This window comes from Octopus bimaculoides, chromosome 20 (genome assembly GCF_001194135.2).
Source record: "Octopus bimaculoides isolate UCB-OBI-ISO-001 chromosome 20, ASM119413v2, whole genome shotgun sequence".
Classification (NCBI taxonomy): domain Eukaryota; kingdom Metazoa; phylum Mollusca; class Cephalopoda; order Octopoda; family Octopodidae; genus Octopus; species Octopus bimaculoides.
This window is the reverse complement of record NC_069000.1, coordinates 24,011,609-24,035,770: the sequence shown is the minus strand read 5'-3', so window position 1 is coordinate 24,035,770 and position 24,162 is coordinate 24,011,609. Positions and strand designations below refer to the sequence as shown.

Sequence of the window (24,162 nt, the reverse complement as noted above, 5' to 3'; positions counted from 1 at the left end):
GGTTGGCAACTAAGTTCCCGGTGCTTTTTTAATTTTAAATTTTTTAAAAGGTTTAATAAAAAATAACAACTAATTAATCAATAATGTATTCACCCTTGTTGTTTACAACTTCTTCCCAACGTTCAACAAAATTTTCAATACCTCGTTGGTAGAAATCACCTGATTTCGACTCAAAAAAATTGATCCAACCAAGCTCTCAATTCTGCATCAGTATTGAATGAAACTGAAACTCTGCGCATAACATTTGAAAGAGGTGGAAATCCAATGGTGCCAAATCAGGAGAGTACAGTGGGTGTGGCAGCACTTCCCAGCCATGCTTTTGAATGGCTTTTTTGGTCATATTGATGATATGAGGGCGGGCGTTGTCATGCAAGCAGAAGTCACTCAATTGCAAAGTGAACTATTTAACTATATAGTCATACCCGTACTTGACACTTCACACTAATAATTATATAGGCATGTACTGTACATTATTGTTCTGCTTTTAGGTAGATATCAATTTAATATATAGTATAAAATTTAAATTAATGTTAAATCTTGATATTTTAAGTCGTTAAGCATGAAATTTGTAGTAAGGTATATGGTAAACTTTGACAGCTGCTCATTTTGCACTATTATTATATTTTGATAATCTTTATTTTTTGAGAGAATGCTGACACATCTATTTCTCTATTCTAACTCATTTTGCGCTTTATAAAGTATTTATAAATCGTCTTTTGCTGTTTTTGTTTAGAAATGGCTAAGTCGAAAATTCATAGTTTTGAAAAAAAGACAGCTTGGAATATTGAGGGAGTATTTCATTCTAATGTTAAACAGCAGACAGTATTAAATTGGTTTGCAAAATTTTGTTCTGTAACTTTGACCTCACAAATGAGCAATGTGGTCAACCAGAAACAAAGGTGGATAATGACGAACTGAAAGCCACCGTCGAGTCAGATCCATCTCAAAGTGCCCGTGAATTATTGTTGTTGTTTGGTGTTACCAAGCAAACGATATTGACTCACCTAGTTCAAATCAGTAAAGTGGAAAAGTTGGATAAGTGTGTTCCACATGAACTCAATGAAAATCAGAAACAGCAATGTTTGGAAGCTTGCGTTGTGCTACTTTCTTGTCACAAAAATGAATCATTTTGGAATCGAATTGTAACGTGATGAGAAATGGATCCGATGCAACAATCGTAAACGTTCAGCTCAATGGTTGGACAAAGTCGAGCCACCAAAACACAGTCCAAGAAGCAATTCATCAAAAGAAGCTGATGGTGTGTGTTTGGTGGTCTGGCGCAGGTGTGATTCATTATGATTTCATTAAACCTAGCTCATCAATCACAGCTGTAGTATACTGCAGCCAACTGGACCAAATGATACAGAAACTTACAAAATAAGAAACAGCCTAGATTAGTCAACAAATTCACTCCTGAGTTTTATTGCAAGACAACGCCAGACCACACATTGCAAAAATGACATTGGCGAAACTATAGGAGTTGGAGTTGGAAGTTCTCCATCATCCAACATACACACTTGATCTTGTCCCCACTGACTACCACTTCTTCCAGAACTTGGATAACTTTTTGATAAGAAAAAAATTTAATTCTGATGATACCGTAAAACAGGCCTTCCAAGATTTTATTGACTCTAGATTGCCAGGCTTTTACAGTTCTGGGCTGGACAAGCTACCGCTGAAATGGCAGAAGTGTATTGACAATATGGGTGCATACTTTGATAAATAAAACTATTCCTTGTATTTATAAAACATTAGCAAACTTTTTTTCTTTTCTACAAATTTCATACTTGACGCCCTAATAGTTTTACTTTGAATTCGAATCAATACTTGTGGTCATGAAGACAAATCAAAAATTAAGTTCACTCTTGTTTCTGTAATTTCTTAAAACAAAAGCAGGAATTGAACAATTACATCATTTTTTGACATATTCTGTTTGCTTTTCAATGCACTTCTTCAGGGAGTCCACAAGTTTGCTTATTCCATGGGAGAAAATTTTCGGCTGGTTGTGTAGCCATTTACATACTGTTTCTTGTGTTTCTTTTGGCAAATTGACAACCTTGTAAAGAATGTTCAAGTGATCCAAAGAGGTGATAGCCAGAAGGATTGAGGGTCTAGACTGTATGCGCCTCATTGATGGTCACTCATAAGTTCACAAGAGCCATCTCTCAAACTTGTTGAATCTTCACATCAGTGGTGGAAGTTGAAAGGCATCTCGCTCCCTCTTTGAGCTACATGGCTGTCTGGCCGTTTTTAAACTTCTCCATCGACTCGTACATGCTTCTATGTGGTAGAGTGCTGTCCCTCTATTGTACTGAAAGCCTGCAATGACTTTCTGCCTCTGACACACCTTCAAACCAAAAAGATCAGATGACTGATATCTGTTCTTTGGCGAAAACTGGAACAACCCCAGTCAAACCTTGGTTGCATAACCACCAGAGTACTACCTTTTAGCACACAAATGCTGAAGGCAGTGTGGCCAACCTAAAGACAGTTTTTGACTTCCCCTATTATTTATTTATAATTATAATTCAGAGTAATTTTAAAACATCACTGAAATACCATTTTCATTTTCCAGAATAAAAGATTTAGAATATAAAAAGCCTTCTTCCAAAAGTGTGAAGAAAAGTAAAAGTAAACATAAAAAAGGCAATATTGAAGAAGTGAATATTGAAGAGGCAGCTCGGAGATATTTGGAGTTTAATGAGAAACTGCAAAAAGAAATTCCATCACAGAAGCAATGTAAGAGTAAGTGTGAAGTTCAGTTATTTTGTTTATAATCTATTATCCTGTTTTTTCACAGTTGGACTTACAGCTTAGGTTAATGTATATCACTTTCATCCTTCCATTTATCTACTCAGCCATTTGTCTTTCTATCCAGCCTCCCACCCTTCTTACCCATCTATTTGTCTTTATGTCAATTCTTCTAAATGTCTTCCACTTAAAATATATTTCAGATATAGTAGAGATTACACCAGAAATTTTATTGTGAATATGTAAAAGTGTGTGTGTACTTGTTTGAATTTGAATCCTAACTCTAATATTTATTAAATGTTAAACATTCAGGATAAAGCCCTCATAGGATACATATAACATTACAATTGTAGTATAAGACATCATCAAAGAAAAGTTGTGCACATTATCGGATTTTGAAATGAACTTGTGCATGTGAAATAGGTACAAGGAAATATACATAAATATTTTAAGAAAATTACAAAATGAAATAAATTTTAAAATCATAAAATGAAATGAATGTGCACACGAAAATTACACTTCCTCTTTTATCATCATAGTGATTCAGAAAACTTGTTGACAAAGGTGGGATATCCTGCTGATAGTGTTAAGTAATATACTGAGTTAGATGGTGAGAAAATGTCTCTTAACTATATTGCTAACAACTGGAGTGTATATGTACATGTTATAGCTTAAGCAGCTCAGAGTATCTATAGTTTTGTAATTTTAAAACGATGCGTCTGCCTGCAATAGATTTTGATGATGACGATGATGTATGTGTATGTGTTTCCTGCTAGCATCTCTCTCTCTCTCTCTCTCACTCATCTATTCTTCTCAATCTCTCCAACCACCCTCTTGCTGTATCCTTTCCACTCTCTAACTGCCCAGTTTCTATTACAGAACTTGAAATACGACGTTTAAAGAAGGAACGAGCCCAGGAAAAATGTAATGGAGAGCAAAAGAAGAAAAAAGACAGAGTGGCAGATGAGGAAGAAGTGGATGAAGAGACTATGGAGGAGGAGGAGAAAGACATAGAGAATGCCGAGGAGGGGGAAGAAGAGGATGGAGAGAGTACAGAAGAGGGAGAAGAAGATGGAGAAAGTATGGAAGAAGATAATGAGGACATTGGCTGTGAGTTTATAAGTTTTGAAGCTGATGAAGTTGAAGATGATGATTATGATTCTGAAGAAGAAGAGGAGGAAGATATGTGGGATGTTGAAGAAGAAGAAGAAGAAGGTACAAGTGACGAAGAAGAGGATGGAGAAAATGTGTATGATAATGATGATGAAGAAGAGGAGGAAGAATTTGATGATGATGAGTCTTTGGGTCTTGGAAAAGATGGAATGATAGGCAGTGATGAAATAGATTCTGTCTATATAAATAGAGAACCAGATGATAATGATGACAATGATTATGATGACGAAAATGAAGAAGAGGATGGTAGTGATGATGGTTTAGAATTTGATGTTGAAGAGGCATTCCTGAAAATGGAGGAGGAGGAGGAGAGTGAAGAGGAAAGTAAAAGCATAGAAGGCGATGAAGTTGGTTGTTATATTGTAGATGTTCAAGCATCCAACAACAACAACAACAGCAGCAGTGGTAATGAAGAGGTTAAGAACTCCCAACAACAGCAGCTTGAAGCCCAGGCTGGCCCATCACGGAAGCCTAAGAAACATACTGACAGTAGTGCTGATGGTAAACCCTCGTCAGGTAAATGTAAGCGAAAAAATGAAGAGCTGGATGATGAAATGATAGAAAAAAAGATGAAGATGATGATAGAGATGATAAGCAAAACGGTAGCAGCAGGCAAGAGAAAGAAAAAGCGAAAGAAGGTAAAAACACCCTCTGACAGCACTGATAATTCGTCTCAGTCAAACTCTAGTTGGTTTACCTTGGTGGATTTTGAAAAAGATGATGAGAAAAGAGAGGACATCTGTGGTTCAGTTGACCAGACAGTTAGGAAAGAGACGGTGAGAAAGAAAAATAAGAAGCAAAATGGAGAGGCGACAATAGCAAATAAAAAGGTTAGTTGTTTTAATTAGTTTGTGTGTCTATGCTTCTCTGCATTAAAATTTATCTCTGCTCATCTCTTTGAGGTTTGATCTACCTATCTATATTGAAGTCTTCACTCATTTCTGTCTCTGTTGAGGTCAGTTTCCATTTAGGCTTTATGTGTGTATATGTTCATGGAGCTAAGATTCCAAAATTTACAAATCCAGTTTCACTGGATAGACTAACGCCCTAGAGTACCAGTGAAGATCTGGCCTATATTAGATAGTGAACAGGCACATTGGCACTTTGTTATCTGCATTTTGTAGTGATGATTGTTGAAGTTTGTGTGCCATCATTTCTACATCTGCTTTTGTCATACTTTTATGGATTGGTCGTCTTTTTGTGGCAGTATTCTATAGCTTATTGTACTTTAGAATACAGGCATTTTTAAATGGTTAAGAAGCTTGGTTCAACAATCATGAGGCCTTGTTCAGTTCTGTAGCCCAATACCTTGTACAAGTTCCTTCTTTTATTGCTTTGTGTTTACCCAAGCTTGATAGGTGAAATTTATGAGACAGAAACTTAAGGCCCATCAGTGGTTTATACCTGTAAATCAAGAGCCTCAGCATTGTCATACAGCATGAGGTTAGTCATCCTGAGAATTACAAATGTGTGCACAATACTTAATCCTTTACAATATAGTACAATATATAAGTTGTTCTGTTGATCACACAGTTGAAGTAATGTCGAAATCATTGAAGAATCTTATATATGTTTATACAAGAGTGTACATAATTTTGATTTTAGCTATTTAGATGAATTGCAGTTTGTGTATGTGTGTGTGTATGTATATATATATATATATATATATATATAATGTTATAAGGTACAGTGTATATTAAAATACATAAGAGAGTCTTGGGTGTACCTGTTGATAAAGACTTCACCGAGCAAATTATTTTAAATTGCTAAAATAAGTCAGAAACCAATTTGGTCCAGGAAAGATATGGTAAAAGTTTTTATTTTTCATTTCGTTCCTTTTGGGATTTTATCCCTAATTTTGTGGTTCTAGAACCTAGCAGTTCTTTCTAGTGTAAGGAATCCAGTAAGTGGATTCCTCTTATGTATTTTAATATACACTGTACCTTATGAGTAATTCTTAGTCTTTGGACTAAACTTTTATACGCTAGGCCACTTGGAGGTGAACATTTTTATTAATTTCCATTTCCCTTTGATACAATTAATTATTATATATATAGATTTGTATACATGCACACACACACACACACACACACACACATATCATTTCATTTGTTTATAAACCAGGATAAAAAGAACAAGAAGAATAAGAAGGCGAAGCAACATAATATAAACTCAAAACGGACATTTCCATTACCAACTGGACTGAAGACTTCTCCAGATTCGAACGTTGTTTATGACCAGCTGAAAGATACTGTCAATACCAAGCAGATGCGGCAGACTGTAGTTGCAGATAGAAAGATAAAACACAAGCTAAATCGTTATTTTGATATGGTTGCTAAAAATAATCTCTTAAATGAAGTGTCATCTACTGCTGTTAATAATAATGAGGACAATAAGAAAGAGCCTGCTCTTTTAAATGATAATGAGAACAACAAAAAAGGACCTAATAATAAGAGCAATAAAAATAAGAAGAAGAAGCACAATAACAACATTGGTAATGGTAGCAGCAATACTAAGGTTGAAAATGTGAACCCTGCCAAAGCAGCTAAACCACCACAAATGGCAGAAAACCTTAAAAGCTTTTGTGAATCACCACCAGCATTTTTCCAGAATGCTGTTTCAAAAGTTAAAATGTCTGCAATAAGAAAGAAAAATGTAAGTCTTACTATTTTTTCCCCTACATTTTGCAATGGTCTTTTTGGTATTTTAATTACTGTATTTATTTGTGCATAATATGCACTTGTTTTCTTGAAAAAATGGTGGTATGTTTTCCAGCTTCGTCTCACTTTCAGTTATCTTTTTTTATCATTTAGTATACATAACCTTCTAATGTTTCTATACAGAAATGACTGTAAATCTGACTGGATACTATAATACTAAAGAAAACTCAGTGTGTGTTATACTTGTGTTACCACTAAATTTTAGGAGTCAGTGTACATAAAAAGTTTTTGCTTTGCACAAAATTTTCCCTGTGACAAATGTATGCGTGCACTGATGTAGTTTTTTTCTCTCTTTTGTACTCTGGTTGCAAACCATGTGTACATATACACGTTCATAGTTTTGAAGGGACAGTGCACATGAAACTTTTTCCTGATTCCCTCTTATTTTTTTAAATTCTGTATTTTACATATGCACACAAGAGGACAGGTTTGATTCCTAACAGATCATACTATCATACTGGTCTTTCTCATTGGGGTGTGTATATTTGTGTACATATAAATATATATATATATATATATAACCATTTGCATGCTTAACAGCAAGTCATCAAAATGATGACTTGTATATTTATTCTTAAAAAGTTCTAGGAGATTCCAATGCAAATATGAAAATGCTGTTGTGTTTATCACAGGAGAACAGCTTCTTTACAATGAATACGTGTTTGTAACACACTCGATTCATTAGTACAAGGGATTCTGCCTGGGATACTAGTGTTTTGACATGTTGTATCCTGTCAGCTAAAAGTACATGGACCATTGAATCTAACAAGAACTGATGGCCTTGTAGATGATTTCTGAGTACAAACTGTTTACTGATCCATGCTGATATTTGCCAACTAATAAAAAATGTCATTTGCATGGTGAACATGTCCTGAATTTGTGTTTATGCAAGAGTGTACATAATTTTAATTTTAGCTATTTAGATGAATTGTAGTTGTTAAGCAGTGGGGAAACATTTCCCACTGCTTGACAACCAGTGTTGGTTTCTTTGTATCCCTGTAACTAGTGGTTTGGTCAGAGACTGATAGAATAAGTACCATACATAAAAATAAGTACAAGGTGAATTTGTTTGACTAAATTCGTCAAGGTGATGCCACAGTCCAAAGACTGAAACAAGTTACAATTAATGTTTCTATTTCTACTACATAGGTTTTTTATTAGAGCGAAGAAACAGGCCTGAAAGGACTGGTAGTGGAGAACTATATCAGGTAGCTAGAATGGAATCTAGGAGACAGGTATATTTAGTTTAGGGAAGAAGTGTTTTCGCACAGATGATTTACACTTTGGAGTTAATGATTCTACAAAGAAAGAGGCCTGGAAGTGCCACTATAAAAGGCGCTATGCATGGGAGAAGGAGAATCTGCCTAAGGTGGACCCAACCGAGGGACTATCTACCTGAATTGACAGTAGCTTAGTAGATAAAGCAATTTGGGATATGGCCTAGTCACCCATTTAGTTAATCGGGTTGTCCTTGAGGGAATCATTCCCAACTGGTGTAGCAGCATTGTAGTTACCTGCTACAAAGGTAAAAGTGATACCTTAGAAATAATTACAGAGGTATCAAATTGCATGGCTGTGTGGTTAAAAAACTTGCTTCCCAAACATGTGGTCTCAGGTTCAGTCCCACTGCACAGCACTTTAGGCAAATCTTTTCTACTATAATTGTGGGCTGATCAAAGCCTTGTGAGCAATAGTAAATTGAAACTGGAAGAAGCCCGTTGTGTCTCTCTTTGTCTTGATATCATGTAATGGTTGTAAATGAGTGTCGCCCTCATACAAGTGATGTTCATTTTCTGCCTGAGAAACTCTATCTGTCCAAAGGGAAATATTACCTTGCTTGGAAGCAGATAAGGTTGGCAGCAGGAAGTGCATCAACTCTAGAAATCCTGTGTGTGCAAGCATGGAAAAGTGGGCATTGAATGATGATGAATGAATGAAATGACTGTAATGCATTTGGTGGTAGGTTTACTGAATCAGATTTGACCTAGGGCTAAACTGTTTGATAGACTATTCAGATCCATACAAATCAGTAATATCTGTTGCTCTCTTACCCCAGTAAAGGAGAAGGTGGGCTCCTGCCAGACATCTATACTTTCTAGATCTATTATTAAAAGCTGTTTTTGATGCTAAACTTTGACATAATAGGGAAACTCAATGTTGCGTACTTGAAGTAATCAATCAAATAAATGAAAGGAGGTCAGATACACAGCAGAAAGGGTGCACATGGAAATGGGAAGGAATTAACTGAGTGGATGATTCTCTAGAAGTAATAGGTAGTTCCAGTTATGTTAGTGATTTTAATTAGTGCTGGAAATGCTTGTAGTAAAAAATAATTGTAGCTAAAGAGCTGGAAACATTTCAGAATGCTTGCTGATTACTCTGGCAATAAATTGTTTCTCCATCTTGCAAAACTCAAATTATAAGAATATGTGTATGAGATTCAGCTGAAAAGTTCATAGGCTGACTAAGATACTCTCATGGAAAATGACCAAATTCTCTTTTATCCTCTTTTACTTGTTTCAGTCATTTGACTGCGGCCATGCTGGAGCACCGCCTTTAGTCGAGCAAATCGACCTCGATTCTTTGGAAGCCTAGTACTTATTCTATTGGTCTCTTTTGCCGAACCGCTAAGTTACGGGGATGTAAACACACCACCATCGGTTGTCAAGCGATGTTGGTGGGGACAAACACAGACACACAAACATATACACACACATACATATATATACAACGGGCTTCTTTCAGTTTCCGTCTACCATATCCACTCACAAGGCTTTGGTCGGCCTGAGGCTATAGTAGAAGACACTTGCCCAAGGTGCCATGCAGTGGGAATGAACCTGGAACCATGTGGTTGGTAAGCAAGCTACTAATGCACTTTATTTTTCAACATAGTCCCCCTTGCAGTCCACACACTTCTTCCATCGCTGTTGCAGTGCTTGTACTCTACTGGTGAAGCAGCTTTCATCCTGTTCGTTAAAAAAGTCATCAACAGCAGATATGATGTCATCATCACTGTGATACTGGTTCCTATCCAGGTGTTTTATCCTGTTGGGGAACAGGTGATAATCAGATGGGGCCAAATCAGGAGAATAGGGAGGATGATCAACCAGTTCAAAGACAGTCACACACAGCAGGGAGTATTGCCCTGATAAAACAAGGCCCATTTCATCACTTTTTATGGGCGTTTAGTTTTCATAGTCTTTTGTAACTGTCTCAGCAAGTTGGCATAGTAGTCTCCTTTGATGATGTGGTCCTTTTGAAGATAGTCAATAAACACAATTACCTTTGCATCCCCAAAAACTGAGGCCATCATCTTCTCAGCAGATGAAAAAACCTTGGCCTTCTTTGGAGCAGGTAAGGAGAGATGTTTTCACTGCATTAATTGTTTCTTTGTCTCTGGCTCAAAGTGATGATGTGCTTTTGGTTCGGTGTCAGAAAACATGGCACCCACCAAGCAGAAAATTTCATTGTGCAGAATATTCTCAAATCTCTCAAGAGATATGCTAAAAGTATTGGCTCTTTGGTTTATAGTCAACAAAATCAATGTTTTCCTTGGTGGTGGCAGTTGTAGGAAATCCAAACCTCGAGTTATCTTCAAGGCTCACTGTTCCTCTCCTAAATTCAGCTGTCCATTTTTGCACTTTTGATAAAGATAGAGCATCATTTCCTAATGTAACAACCATGTCAGCATGAATGTCCTTGTTGGCTAAGTCATTTTACTGCAAGTAACACCACAATGTGAAATTTTGTCCATTTTGAAGAGAAGTCGATGCTAGTTACTTTTCAAGTCTTTGAATAGTCAGATGTCAGTTGACCTGGAAATAATGCAGTTATTAATAAAAAAATTTTGAAACTAATGCATGCAAGATGTGTAGTGATGTCATTATGTTGGGGTGCACACACACAGTATGTATTTGCTGTGCTGCATGAATCAGACAGATTTTGTTTAGAGGTAGATTTTCTATGGCCAGGTGTTTGCCCTGTTTCCAAGCTAGGTAATGTTACTCCATGAATGACTGAAAATGAACAACATTGCTTGTATGATGGTGATTTCATTTGCAGTTATCTTGTGTACATTCACACATATACACACATATAAATATATAACAGGCTTCTTTCTGTCAGATTCAGTCACAAGGCTTTGGTTAGCCCAGACACTTGCCCAAGTTGCCATGCAGTGGAACTGAACCTGAGGCCACATGGTTGAAAAGCAAGCTTTTTAAACTACACAGGATTCCTCTCTGTTAGGAGTGTTATTGATTGCATGGGTCAGATACAATTTATTGAGGCAGATTTTTCATAGCCAAATCAACTATCACCTGTTTCCTAACTAGGAAGATTTCCTAATGGCCAGGCACATTTTCACAAAAAGATTGGAAATGCATGACACTACTTGTTTGATAGTGGCACTCATTTGCAATCATTATGCAATGTCAAGGCAAGGACGCACACATACACATGATAGGCTTCTTTCAGTTCCTGTCTACCAAATCCACTCCCAAGGCTTTGGTCAGCCCAGCTTTAGTAGAAGATACTTGCCCAAGATGCCTTGCAATGCGACAGGACATGAAACCACTTGATTGTGAAGTGAACTTAATTGCACAACTCTGCCTTCACCTAATACAATAAAAAGAACAAGGTGGTGTCTCCTCAGTTTTTGATTATATTTTCAGTATGATCAAGTCATACATACTGTTAAATTAGTAATAGGTACTATGACTCCAAAAGAGAACATAGGTTATGAATTTTGGTTTAGCTCTGAAAACAGTTACTTATTATGAACCAATCTGTCATCTGTTTTGTCTTTAGTTAGAACGTTTAGCTATGTACAACTGTATAACTTTTTAAAGTATGCAGTTTGACTAAATTTTATATAAATATATATATATATATATATATATATATATATATATATATATATATAAATATATATATTTTTATTTTATATGTCATAGAAGCCCAAAATTATCTCAACAGATCTAAGTGATGCTGGTTTACAAGACAGAAAGTCAGTCAGTTTTGACATGAATCAAAACAAAGGTTGGTGCATTCAGATTTTTTTGAAAATTACTAAGTGGAATCAACCTTTTTTGTTTTCAATGCTGAGATTGGTTAAATGAGGTTTATTGGGGAAGATTTTCTATAAGTAGAGCCTCTTCCTGTTGCCAACCTTCTTCAATTGTCAAATGCAACTGAAGTGTGGGACTTTTTGTTTACTGGAAAATTTGAACAATGTCACTGTTTTTGCACTGATGGTATTTATGAAATCACAGATCAACATGCGTACACACACATGTACATGTACAATTTGAATTGTACAACATACAACCCATATTTAGAACTTTGTGTGAATCTTTATACATTGAAGAAGAGAAAATGTGTATTACAAAGTTTCCTTCTCCTTGTCAATCAAAAAGCGCTGCTCTTACAAGATAATGCCCAAGTCATTTGGGAGAAGGTCATATTTAGTGTCATGGGTTATGACACCAAATATGGAAGTTTTGCCTCGTTCTCATTAACCTTCTGACTATCATCTTTTCAGGTCCATTACAACATGAACCTGAAAACGCTTATTAATTGTGAAGAGGTTCAAAATGGTATTGAGTGTTTCTTTACTTTGAAACCTGAAGGATTTTATGCTCAGAGGATTGACAATTTGCGAAACAGATGGGATGATATTATCAATAATGAAGAGAAATATTATCTTGATGATGAAATATATAAATTAAGACCAAAGAAGCTCTTTTATATATATATTGAAATGTGACAGTAATTTCTTTCCAACCTGATGATATAGATAAGGCTGATTGTAACAACTCTTGTGATATTAGTTTGGCAAACATTTACTTTGAAATTTTCATTTTTCATTGATTTCAGCATTTCTGCCAGAGACCCCAATTAGCTCTGAAACACCTTTCAACTCCCAAAAGAAGCCAAGAACAGGTATTTTGAAACCTTCTCCATCACCAATTCTTGTTGCTAAGAAGAAAAAGGGAATTACGAAGCGACAAAAAGCAGCAGATTTCTTTTGATTTTTTAAAAAACTTGTTATTGTAAATTATACAGATATCTATTGAACATGTCAATGGCTCACAATAACAGCACAACAAATATGGACTTTGCTCTGTTGGACAGAATTTCCATTAAAATTGTATCCAAACATTTATTTACAGTTCCAATATTTTATATATATATATATTTCTTGTTAAGTTCCATCAAGTTTTGCAGGAGCAAATCTGGGTTACTGTTATAACCAACCACAGACATTTCAGTAAACTAATTTATGCCATTTTAGGGGGGATGAAGGCAGATATTCCATTGACAACACATCTCACTTCTTTACTGTTTTCTTTAGTTTTTGATGTCCTAGAGAACAAGAACTGATTGAACTAGGTGTATTGCTGGTTGTATTGATTTTCTTTCCCCGCCCTCCTCAATGAACAGCCTTAGTGAGCATAGTCAGTTTAAAAAGCTCGCTCCTGCAACAGCTATTAATTCATTGTGCCACTGAGGGAGTCACATGACTCAACATCTCTACATAACAGTAGGTTCCATTACAATTTCATAGTTGATTAACCCTCTCAAACCAGGGCTCCTGAGCAAAAAAAATAAATAAATTGTTGCATATACATCTCAAGAGTAATGATTACAGACAAACTAATGGACAGAATCACAAAAATATTCAGGAAAATAAACAGTAGGCCTTTCTCTCAACTACCATAATTGTTCAGCTGAAATTATGCTTTCCTCATCACTTTCACCAGTTTCATTGTCCAAATGACTCTCATTGCCTGTGTAAGGGTAAACTCTTTGTCTGAAGAATAAATATTATCAATATCATAATCAGCTGCAAAGAGTCTAGGCCTAGCTCGTTTACTAGATGAAGTGTTGGGTTCATCACACGCTCATTTCATTGCAAAATCTCTCATTTTCTTTATTGAAAACAAGTAAACAACAGCCGTGGGGTGCATCATTAACAATAAGTCATAAAGCTGCAACATGATAGGTTGTCTAATTTTAGTAATTTCTCTTGTTTTTCTATGTGTTGTCCATTACCACTTTAACAGGAATCGGGCTGGTAGAGATTATGTTTATGCTATACCAGGAACACAGCACAATAGGGTTAAATATGGGATAGTTGGGGGCAATAGCCAAAGAAAAAACTGTTATGTGGTTATTCAACCTAACAGAAAATAACAACCATATCTCCCCTAAATTACACATTATTCTCTTTAAAATAAAAAGAAGTCACATTGGATATATAGTCTTAGATAGGCTATATCTGGAAAAAAAACTCAAAATGATCATTGTTTAAATCCATTTGGTTGTTGGTTGACATGGGATTAAACAAGAAAAACAATAACAGTTCATATTAACAATGACAAAAATAATTCCCATTTTACCAGAGAAAAATTAATGGAAACTTGTATAGATTATGAAAAATGGACTTTATTTTTCTCACATTTTACAAACAATATGTAACCTAACTAAAACCAGTGTCCTAATAAGTAGGAAGGCTAGTAGATGGCTCTGCTCGATCTGTAGAAAAGGCGTAGGTGGAAATTCTATAAGATGTACCCAGTGCAAGCTATGGACACATAAGAGATGCAGCAATATCAAAGGAAGGCTAACTGGGAAGATAGTTTTTGTATGTGGCAGATGCTCAGGCGCAATAAACACTGAAAATGTGGAGAGAACAACTTCCGCCACATTCCAGGGAGAAAAACTAGAAGTAGTTGATAGCTTCCGTTACCTAGGTGACTGTGTAGCTGCTAGAAAAAGAATAGCCTGGGCAAAGTTCAGAGAGCTCTTACCTCTGCTGTTGACAAAGGGCCTCTTGCTCAGAGTAAAAGGCAGACTGTATGATGCATGTGTACGAACAGCTATGCTACATGGCAGTGAAACATGGGCTGTGACTGCTGAGGACATGCGTAAGCTCACAAGGAATGAAGCCAGTATGCTCTGATGGATGTGTAATGTCAGTGCGTATACTCGACAAAGTGTAAGTACCTTGGGAGAAAAGTTGGGTCTAAGAAGCATCAGATGTGGCATGCAAGGGAGACGCCTGTGCTGGTATGGTCATGTGGTGAGAACGGACAAGGATAGCTGTGTGAAAAAGTGCCACACCCTAGCGGTTGAGGGAACCTGTGGAAGAGGTAGTGAAGCACGACCTTCGAAAATTGGGCCTTACCGAGGCAATGACTACTGACTGAGACCTTTGTAAATATGCTGTGCGTGAGAAGACCCGGCAAGCCAAGTGAGACCATAACCCGTGGCCTAAGCCAGGGATGTAGCCAGTCCACTTATGTGTACCTTTCCTTCATTGGGCACTAAACTCTGCTTGCGAAGACCTGTTGAGGCAAGTGAAATCAAAATCAAATCAAATTCAATGACTGGCACCCGTGCCAGTGGAACACTAAGAGCATCATCCGAGCGTGATCACTGCCAGAGCAGCTGACTGGCTTCCATTCCGGTGGCACATAAAAAGCTTCTGTGACATTAGGAAGAGCATCCAGCTGTAGAAACTCTGCCAGATCAGATTGGAGCCTGGTGCAACCATCTGGTTCGCCAGTCCTCAGTCAAAACGTCCAACCCATGCTAGCATGGAAAGCGGACGTTAAACGATGATGATGATAGTGTCCCTAATTGTACAGGGCCACTCCCATCACTCTTGACTGTAAATAGTGAACCAGTGACTGGGATGTTGGAAACTCGTAACAAATGATGGGCAGTATAAATATGATAGGATATTTTTGTTCAAGAACACCAGTTTATTAGCTTTCTTGCTAATATATCCTTATTATTTTTACATCTGTTTTTCCATGCAAGCATGGGTTTGATGAAACTTAATTGTGGTAGATTTTTCATGGGTAGATATTGTTCCTATTGCCTACACATCCACTGAACTAAGGAACATTTGTTCAAAGGAAAAAAAGTAAACACATCACTGCTAATGATGACATGCAGAATTGAAATTCACATACACATTTGTGTGTATATACATATATATCATTGTCATTTAATGTCCATTCTCCATGCTGGCATGGATTTGATAATTGAACATCTAGAGTCAGAGATGTGTAGTTAGGGTATTCGACACATGATCGCATGGTCATGAGTTCGATTCCTGGTGGCACTTTGTGTCTTTGAGCAAGACACCTTTATTTCATGTTGCTCCAGTTCACTCAGCTGGTAATATTTCAAAGGGTCGGCCTTATCACATTGTATCATACCTGAGAACTATGTTAAGTGTACATGTGTCTGTGGAGTGCTCAGCGACTTGCACATTAATTTCATGAGCAGGCTGTTTCATTGATTGAATCAACTGGAACCCTCATAGTCGTAACCAACAGAGTGTCAGTCAGAGGATCACATGCTCTGACTGTTTTGGCATAAATGTTTATGGCTGAATGTCCTTCCTAACACCAACCACTTTCCTGTGTATACTGGGTGTTTTTATCACAGCAGCAACACTAAGGTTTCCCAGCAACTTACAGTAAGAAAAATTGCAATGATTTTATGCAAAGAGTTGAAAGGAACAGGTTTATATTTGTGTGACAGTAATAGTGGAGAGAATAAGAGTATTCACTATTAGGGGAGGGGAGTACTGAAGGAGCAAGGGAAAAGCACTGGTTTAGTGTTGGTGGTTAATGAGAAAGAGAGGGACACAGTAGTAATGGTGAGTATGGATGGGAGGTACATTGGAAGAGAATATGAAAGAGAAAATAGTTGAAGGTGAGGAGTCATGCAGGGATAAGGCCAGGGAGATGAGGTGGGGATGAGGACAGAAAAAGAGGCAGAATGGGGTGATGAATAATAGTTGACAGGTAAGCATCACAAGTGGGGAAATAGATGGAGGAAGGAAAGGTAGCCACAGAGCATGAGGATGGACCAATACAGCTTCTCATATATAGGCCTAGTGAAGGATGTGTAAGGGCAGTATGTGGAGCAAAGTTCATACGTGGTGGGGATAAGAGGTGGGTGTGATTGATAGATGGATAAGATAACTGAAGTGAAAAGGAGAGAAATGGGGAAATGAGTATTTATGTGTGTATATATATATATATACATGCAGACTTCCTTGCAGTTTCCATCTAATTCCACTCAGAAGGCATTAGTCTCTCCAAGGCTACAGTCAATGATATTTGCCTGAGACACCGTATAGTGGGATTGAACCTGAAGCAAGATGCTTGCAAAGCAAACTTCATAATCACTTGACAATGCCTGCACCTATATATATATATATATATATTCAGATTGCCATATACTCAAATTTACTCACAAAGCTTGGGTTGACCCAGAAGCTATAACTGAAGACACCTGCCAAACGTTGCTGTGTAGTGGATCAAACCTAGAACATATCTGCAAAGTGAACTTCTTAAGTAGGCAGCTATGCCTGATGTTCCTGCAATATGAAAAACAGACGACCGACCTGAACAGATTTGAACCCAAAACCTAAAGGGTTACAACTAAATACCTAATAGTATTTAGTCTGATGCTTTGTTACATCCACCTTTGTACTAATGTTAATGTTGATACAAAGTCACATTTGTGAATAGAGACCAGTTATATTGATTACAATACTTAACTGGTACTTGTTTTAAGTACCAGCTCAAGACCCCTTAAAAGATGAAAAGCAAAGTTAACCCAGCAGGATTTAAAGGCATGAAACTATCGCATGATATTCTGTCTACTGATACTGGTTTCCCAATAATGGTTTCTTACATCATCACCAGTCCATTCTCTAATATGTATTTGTGTCAGCCCGGAAGGATTGACAGATTAGATCAATTCCCAGCAGAATTTGAACTCAATAAATAGTGAAGTGTATTTAATTCAACAGTCAAATGTTTCTGCTCATCTCCTCAAACAAAAAAAGAAAATCAAATATGATGTATCGCTGGTAGGGCACCTAAACCATTAGCACAGAATGATATGTGCATCTGTGTGCAGCAAGATGCAGACTAACTGAACAGCTCTCTTCCAACCATGAATTTTACTGTGGAAGTCATCAAGTATGTGATACTTGGAAAGTGGCGAACCTCTCCAGTGAGCCTCTGATAGAATTTCTGAATTTAGCAAACCAGAATTCAGCTGAACTCTAACTTGATAATTTCGGAAACTGTCTGCAAGCTTAGAGAGAATTTCTGCCTGATACAAATCTTCAATGTTAGATGTTCCACTGTACTGTTGCTTCAATGCATCTGTTAACAAAACCAAAGTAAAAAGCTTTAACAAGATTGATTTGCTCGATTTTTCTCTGTGAATATAACTGAATACAACCCCTGTTTAGTAACTAAAAATAAATCTTAATAACACACTGGTACTTATCAACCCATGAGTCAAAAGGTGAAACGACTTCCTGCAACATGATTTCAGACTGGCATAAATGGTTTGACTACAGAGAATGTCAAATGACAACTGATAGAAACATTTGTCTTACTTTTCAGCAGGTCAGGTGATTATGTAAAAGTTTACACAAGAGCTCAGTGCTGTCATTGCTGCTGCAACACCTGCAGGAACTTCAAACTTAGCACTATATATCCATGAGGTATTTGTTACACATCTCTGCTATATATATATATATATATATAGCAGTGAACTATATACATGTATGTGTATTTGCCTGAAGGGAAGGCTGGCAATTCTTTATACTTCTGTAGAGACTGTTGTTAGTGTGGGGCATGTTCTTTTTGAGCCTCAACTTATAATTCTGTACACTCAGAAACTTTAACCTAATTACTTGCCATTGCAACTATCCTTACATAAATCATCATTTGCAACTTAGCCTACTTTACCTCACATTATAATAGAAATCATATGAACTGACCTGATTTAGCTTCAAGGTATTCTGCAATCCATAGCTCAGTCATGCCTTGTCCGGCAAGGAATTTACTATGACTTAATACACTTGAAACACGGTGACAACACAACCAGAATTCTTGTTCCAACACATCAAGACCAGCACATGTGGCGTGGCACAATATTAAAGTCTGCTGTGAAGAGAGGAAACAAACCATTATGTAGTCATAGTATTGTGGTTATTACAGCGATTAAGTAAAAGTGTTTCAGCATCAAGCAAACTGCTTCATGTATCTAGTTAGTCTCCTTTATGTTCTTAGTTCATAGTGAAACAAAACTGTTGCACTGAACACTTGTTTAGAGTGACAGTCTGGTGAAAACCGTTTAGTATTTTTCAGTCAAATATAAGATTTCTTCTGTGACATTGTTTTGATTTAATCTACATAATCTTATAGCCTTGAGATTTTGAGGATTATTTATTTTTAGAATGAAATTGCAGAGTAGATGTGAGAGAGCTGGTTTGAACACAAAACAAGTAGACTATTCTGACTGGATATGGCCAGTTTAAATGCTAAAAGGTTCATATCACGAACAATTAAAATGGGAACAAATATCAGGAAATATGCAATAATTCCAATACCAATACTTCATCACACAGTGTAGCACTGATTCTGCCTGAGAATGATATTAAGGTGGTTTTGTTAAATGAACTGGAACACACATTGTTAAGTGAATAGTGGAGTCCCACCTCTCTCTTTTGTGATTGTAAACCATTCATTAACAACAAAAACCAAAGACTTACCTGAACTTCAGACTGGTTTGACCGAAGAATCAAAAAGGTTTTTGTATTTTTCTGCAGAACGGAATTCAGGATTTTCACAGTTACACCTGATATTGTATTTTCCTGGCAAAAATGAATAATGAAATAAAATGCTGCATATCTAAATCCCCACATTTATATAGCAATATGATTTAATTACCTGAATCCTTTTCTCCTTACAAAAAAGGGTTCATGAATTTTCTCATTTTGTATCTTTGTATTTATCCTACTTTGTGTGGGGTCAGATTATTTTTTATTGATGTAACTAAAACATGTTGCCCATTTCTCTCCACAAGGAGGCTGGTGTGATAGGAGACAGAATTTGAACTTGGAACACAGTTCAAAAAGATGAGACATTTTCTCCAGCCCTCTAAATATTTCACCCTAGACGAGTACTCTTTTTATTGACCCCCAAAGGAGGTAAGGCAAAATTGACCTCACTGAGACTTGAACTGAGTGCTGAAACCTGGAACAAATACCACAAGGTATTTTATCCAATACTAACATCTCAATTTATCACTTCAATGATGGAGATTTAAGTTTTATTATTTTATTGTATCTCTTTTAAAGATCCTTTGTTTTCTTAACTAACATGAGTGATTGGGCGTTTTTGTAGATTTACATATTTTTTTCTACTGGTTTCAGTCATTGGACTATGGCCATATTGGTGCTATTGTCTCATGCAACTATTGACCATTTGAATGACAAAACAGGTAGCACCATTTAATGTCCACTTTTTCATGCTTGCATTGGCCAGATACTTTCCTACCGCAGACCCTCACCCATTTCCAAGTAAGGTAATATTTACTATGGCTCAGATATGATTTTCATGTATGAGGGTGATCCTTGTTTACGGCCATCATGTGCTATTGAGGCAAGGGTATACACACACGTGTGTGCATATATATATATATATATATAATATATATATACACACACACACACACACACACAAGAGGTGTCTGTTTACGAAATCTATTCTAAGGCTTTGGTTATCCTGGTACTATAGTAGAAGAAACCCAAGATGTCACACAGTGGGACTGAACCAGAGATTACATGGTTGAGAAATAAACTTGTTAACCACACAGCCATGTTTGCACCAAACATCACTAAAGAATTTAAATGGTAGACTTTCACAGAAAATCATTAAAACCTGCTATGTTCATTAACATTATGCTTTACATAGAATAACTATTTATTCACTCTGCTGGATGTGTCAACACTTAATTTTATTACTGCATCTCAGAAAAGCTGTTCTCGTATCTGGAATGAATATGACCGAGATGGAGCTTTAACAATTGTAAGTTAATATCTAAATACTAAAGAGAAAATATATATATATATATAAGGATGATAGAATGCATATTGAATAGAACTCCATTGATTAATATGAGCATATTGTTGTAAGGGTATGTGAGTATAGCACGAGAAATAATGAATAAAACTCAGCAAGACATGAAAACAACACCAGTTGGAAAATCAAGATATTCAGCTGATTCAATCACACTTCCTTAACTCAATACTAGTGAAACAGAATAAAATATTACAGTTGCTCTTTATAAGTCAGTGTAGATATTATGGTAATTTGTATTTGTTTCTTTCAATAATAATTTCAAATTTTGGCATGAGATGAAACAATTACATCGATTCTAGTGCTCAATTGGTACTTATTTTATCAACTCTGAAAGGATGAAAAGCAAAGTTGACCTTGGTGGAATTTGAACTCAACATAAAGATGGACGAAATGCTGCTGAACATTTTGCCCAGCGTGCTGACGATTCTGTGAGCTTACCACCTTCTCTCTTCCTCAGTATTGCAACTCATTCTTATACACACACATGCAGTTTGTTTATTTTCAGTTCAAAGACATTAATTTATTATACCATTGTGGCATCCAAAATATAAACAACAGGCTCTGTATTATAAGCTAGTGCTCTCATTGTAGTATGTGCAACATTGTCAAAAACCAAAATGTGGTGTCCATCCAGCATTGCTTTTAGTTCTTCATCAACTTTACCTCGGGCAATCAAAATGGTTATATCCAACTGTAGAAGAAAACAAGGATAATAAAAATACAAATTATATATTTAGTTACTCAAAAAGACATTACATTATAATATTCAGTTTCACACACATAAATATTCTAATCAATGAAACAAATACATTGACAACCCAAAACTGCCTCCATGAAGTTGATTGAACTGTTATAAATAGAAGCCAAATTTCCTACAAACTTTAAATGTAGTATTGCATACCTGTAAAATGATACAATGATCATAGATAGAATGTCTTTGATCAAAGGTCTGTTTAATCTTAAGGCTGAACAATAGCCTCATGTTATCAATTATTTAAGTAAAATTATCAACATTCTAACAAGGCATACAGGCTTTACTAAATCCCTCCTTTACTTCTCGTGATGGTCTTGTAACAATTCCTAACTGATCTTGTGAGAGGCTGTGTTTTAATTGATGGATGTGGATGTCCTTTTCTTATGTGAGACATACTAAAGCACTTTCTATTAGGATCTGTATTGCTTACATATGCTCTTCTCTCAACACTATTGTCTTCTTGTAAAGATCTTTGTTCACAAATGAGAGACACACTTTTCTTGTGAAATTCCTTGTTACTTTTATTTGTTTGACAGAATTTATTTAAAGACAAAATAACTGTTATGAGTCAATGAAGGAATCACCATACGGTTACTCAACTTGGTAAAAATAACAGCTTATTTCTCTTGAAAATGCTGTACTGTCTTAAAGAAAGGACATTTGATAATTAGATACACTGTGTCTAAAACAAAAAATAACAAAAAACTGGATGAACACAACAGGAATACTTTTGATCATTGTAAAACTAGGATCAAATAATAATTGGTGTTGTGAAGAACTAGCTAATATAAACAGAGAAACCAAAAAAACTAGAGATAGCAGCAACTCATCTCTTCACCAGTGATAGAAAGAACAACAGTGCCAGGACAGGTGGTGGTGTTGTGATTAGCAAGTAAGCTTCTTAAAAATTATATATTAACGACAGAGGCAGTATTAATACCAGCACTGGAAACGGAGGGGATTTATCTCCCGCTAGCAATAAAAACAAGAGTGCATCTTACATCAAAAGCCAATATGAGAGTTACTCTCATAGTATCTACTGCAGTATATTTTGTTCTAACAGAACACCCACATTCTCAGTGAAACCAAACTTAATAGAAAACAATAAAAATCATTTTATATGAAGTGGTTGACATTAGGAAGGGTATCTAGCCATAGAAACCTTGCCACAAGAGACAACTGGAGTCTGGCCAGCATAGAAAACGGATGTTTAATGATGATGATGTCTGTTTTTCATGGTGGCATGTGTAAGAAAGTGTGTCACAATTCAAGTCAGTTCCATTCAGAGTTACTAACCTCCAAGACAAGTTGGAGGACCACTTCTCACATGTAATCTGTTTATCGCCTTTTGTGAGGTACCCTATAAATAAAAGCAGCAGCCTTGTATAAAGTAATCTATTAGAAGAGAAACATATCTGCTTACTTTCTTGATGAGCCACTCCACTTGTTCCAGCCATCTGTCTTTCTTGGATGCTGCTTTAGAGATGAACTCTTCATACAAACATTCTTCTTTGACTTCTGCAAGCTTCTTGTAACCAACATGATGGTTGTTGTAGCTAACATCTCCATTAAGAAGCTTCCAGAAAAGAAAGAAAAGAGCCAATAAATCTACTTTATTAGGAACAATTTGAATCAGTGAAGGAAATAGAAGGAAGGAGTATGTAGGAGTACAACATAAGACCTACTTCTCAATTTCTTACAATATATTCAGTTCTCATAATAAAAATTTAAAGTCCATGGATCACACAACAGTTGTGAAAGAGCCTGGAACTTTGTGTAGATGATACAGTAAGTGAAATTGCAGGCTTCAATCATTTTCAGATATTTCGTAATAAATTTTATTCCTTATAACATTGGTCTCATTAAGATGAGTTTCACAGTCAACAGTTGAAAATTAACTGTTTTCAGTGTGAGATGAGCTGTTTCCTCTTACAGACCTGTAAAGGCAATATGGCAATCTTATTTGGAAATATCTTGGAAGAATGAGCTATGATACTCCAAAATCTAGTTAAGAAAGAGCAACGTATGAGAGACTGAAAAAAAGTATTAGAATCATCAACGTTCATGAATTGAGTTTTTTGATGACCAGCATGGTAGGGTTGCTCGAATTATAATTTAAACTGCTTAGTAAAGCACATGAAGAAATTACAGAAACTTATGGTTCTTGAATGTCAAATAGAAAAGCCAGGAAACTTGCTCAGGTGCAGAATGAGCCAAATGACATTTATTTGGATGAATTTAAAAGATGGTAACGTACACGCTATACACTGAGTACAGTTTTTTAGTTAACACTAATATGAAATCCAGGTTACTTTAATTTATGACAGCTTCCAACAATAAATGTAAGAACCAGTTAACTGGCTGAAATATTTAGAAATTAACAATATTCTATAAGATTCACATTTTACATTTGGGAATAGTGATACACAAAAAAATGTTAGAACAGTTTGATTTAAATGGCTGGTTATGCATCACAGCCTACAGAAAATTTAAAGAATGCAAAGGAAAATAGTTTCTGCACATTTCTAGTATTGCTAACAGCTGTAAGTTCAATTCCAATGTCAACAGTAAAATAATGTGATTGAAACTTCAGATTCATGATTTTATGAATGTCCTCATTATATATATATATATACATACATATATATTATATATACATACATACATACATATATATATATTTATATATACATACATACATATATATATATATTATATATACATTTATATATATTATATATACATTTATATATATTTTAATCTATAAAGCTCAATTTAATTTTAATTT

General features: G+C 35.9%; 2 protein-coding genes across 8 annotated transcripts in view; one reads left to right on the top strand and one right to left on the bottom strand.

The window, feature by feature from the left end:
• LOC106879446 (MATH and LRR domain-containing protein PFE0570w) overlaps positions 1–12,810 on the top strand; it is a 34,830-nt gene extending 22,020 nt beyond the window's left edge. The window contains exons 8-12 of one of the 4 annotated variants that reach the window (XR_001410637.2): positions 2,576–2,745; positions 3,631–4,754; positions 6,049–6,579; positions 11,622–11,684; positions 12,522–12,571. Coding sequence is in view for 3 of the 4 variants with exons in the window: in XM_014929000.2 (XP_014784486.1) it covers positions 2,576–2,745; positions 3,631–4,754; positions 6,049–6,579; positions 11,600–11,684; positions 12,522–12,676 (2,065 nt within the window). In the remaining variant the exon portion in view is untranslated. Of the gene's footprint in view, positions 1–2,575; positions 2,746–3,630; positions 4,755–6,048; positions 6,580–9,389; positions 9,762–11,599; positions 11,685–12,521 lie in introns of those variants that run through there. The other 3 variants (XM_014929000.2, XM_014929001.2, XM_052975214.1) reach the window with 3 other exon arrangements.
• A 1,264-nt stretch (positions 12,811–14,074) lies between these two features.
• Positions 14,075–24,162, bottom strand: part of LOC106879447 (uncharacterized) — a 51,767-nt gene continuing 41,679 nt past the window's right edge. For 3 of the 4 annotated variants that reach the window (XM_014929002.2, XM_052975218.1, XM_052975215.1), the window contains 5 exons: positions 22,798–22,950; positions 21,150–21,311; positions 19,249–19,350; positions 18,475–18,640; positions 14,075–17,848 (listed from right to left, as the gene is read on the bottom strand). In XM_014929002.2, coding sequence (XP_014784488.1) covers positions 17,565–17,848; positions 18,475–18,640; positions 19,249–19,350; positions 21,150–21,311; positions 22,798–22,950 — 867 coding nt within the window. In that variant the 3' untranslated portion in view covers positions 14,075–17,564. The remainder of the gene's footprint in view (positions 17,849–18,474; positions 18,641–19,248; positions 19,351–21,149; positions 21,312–22,797; positions 22,951–24,162) is intronic. The other variant, XM_014929003.2, reaches the window with a different exon arrangement.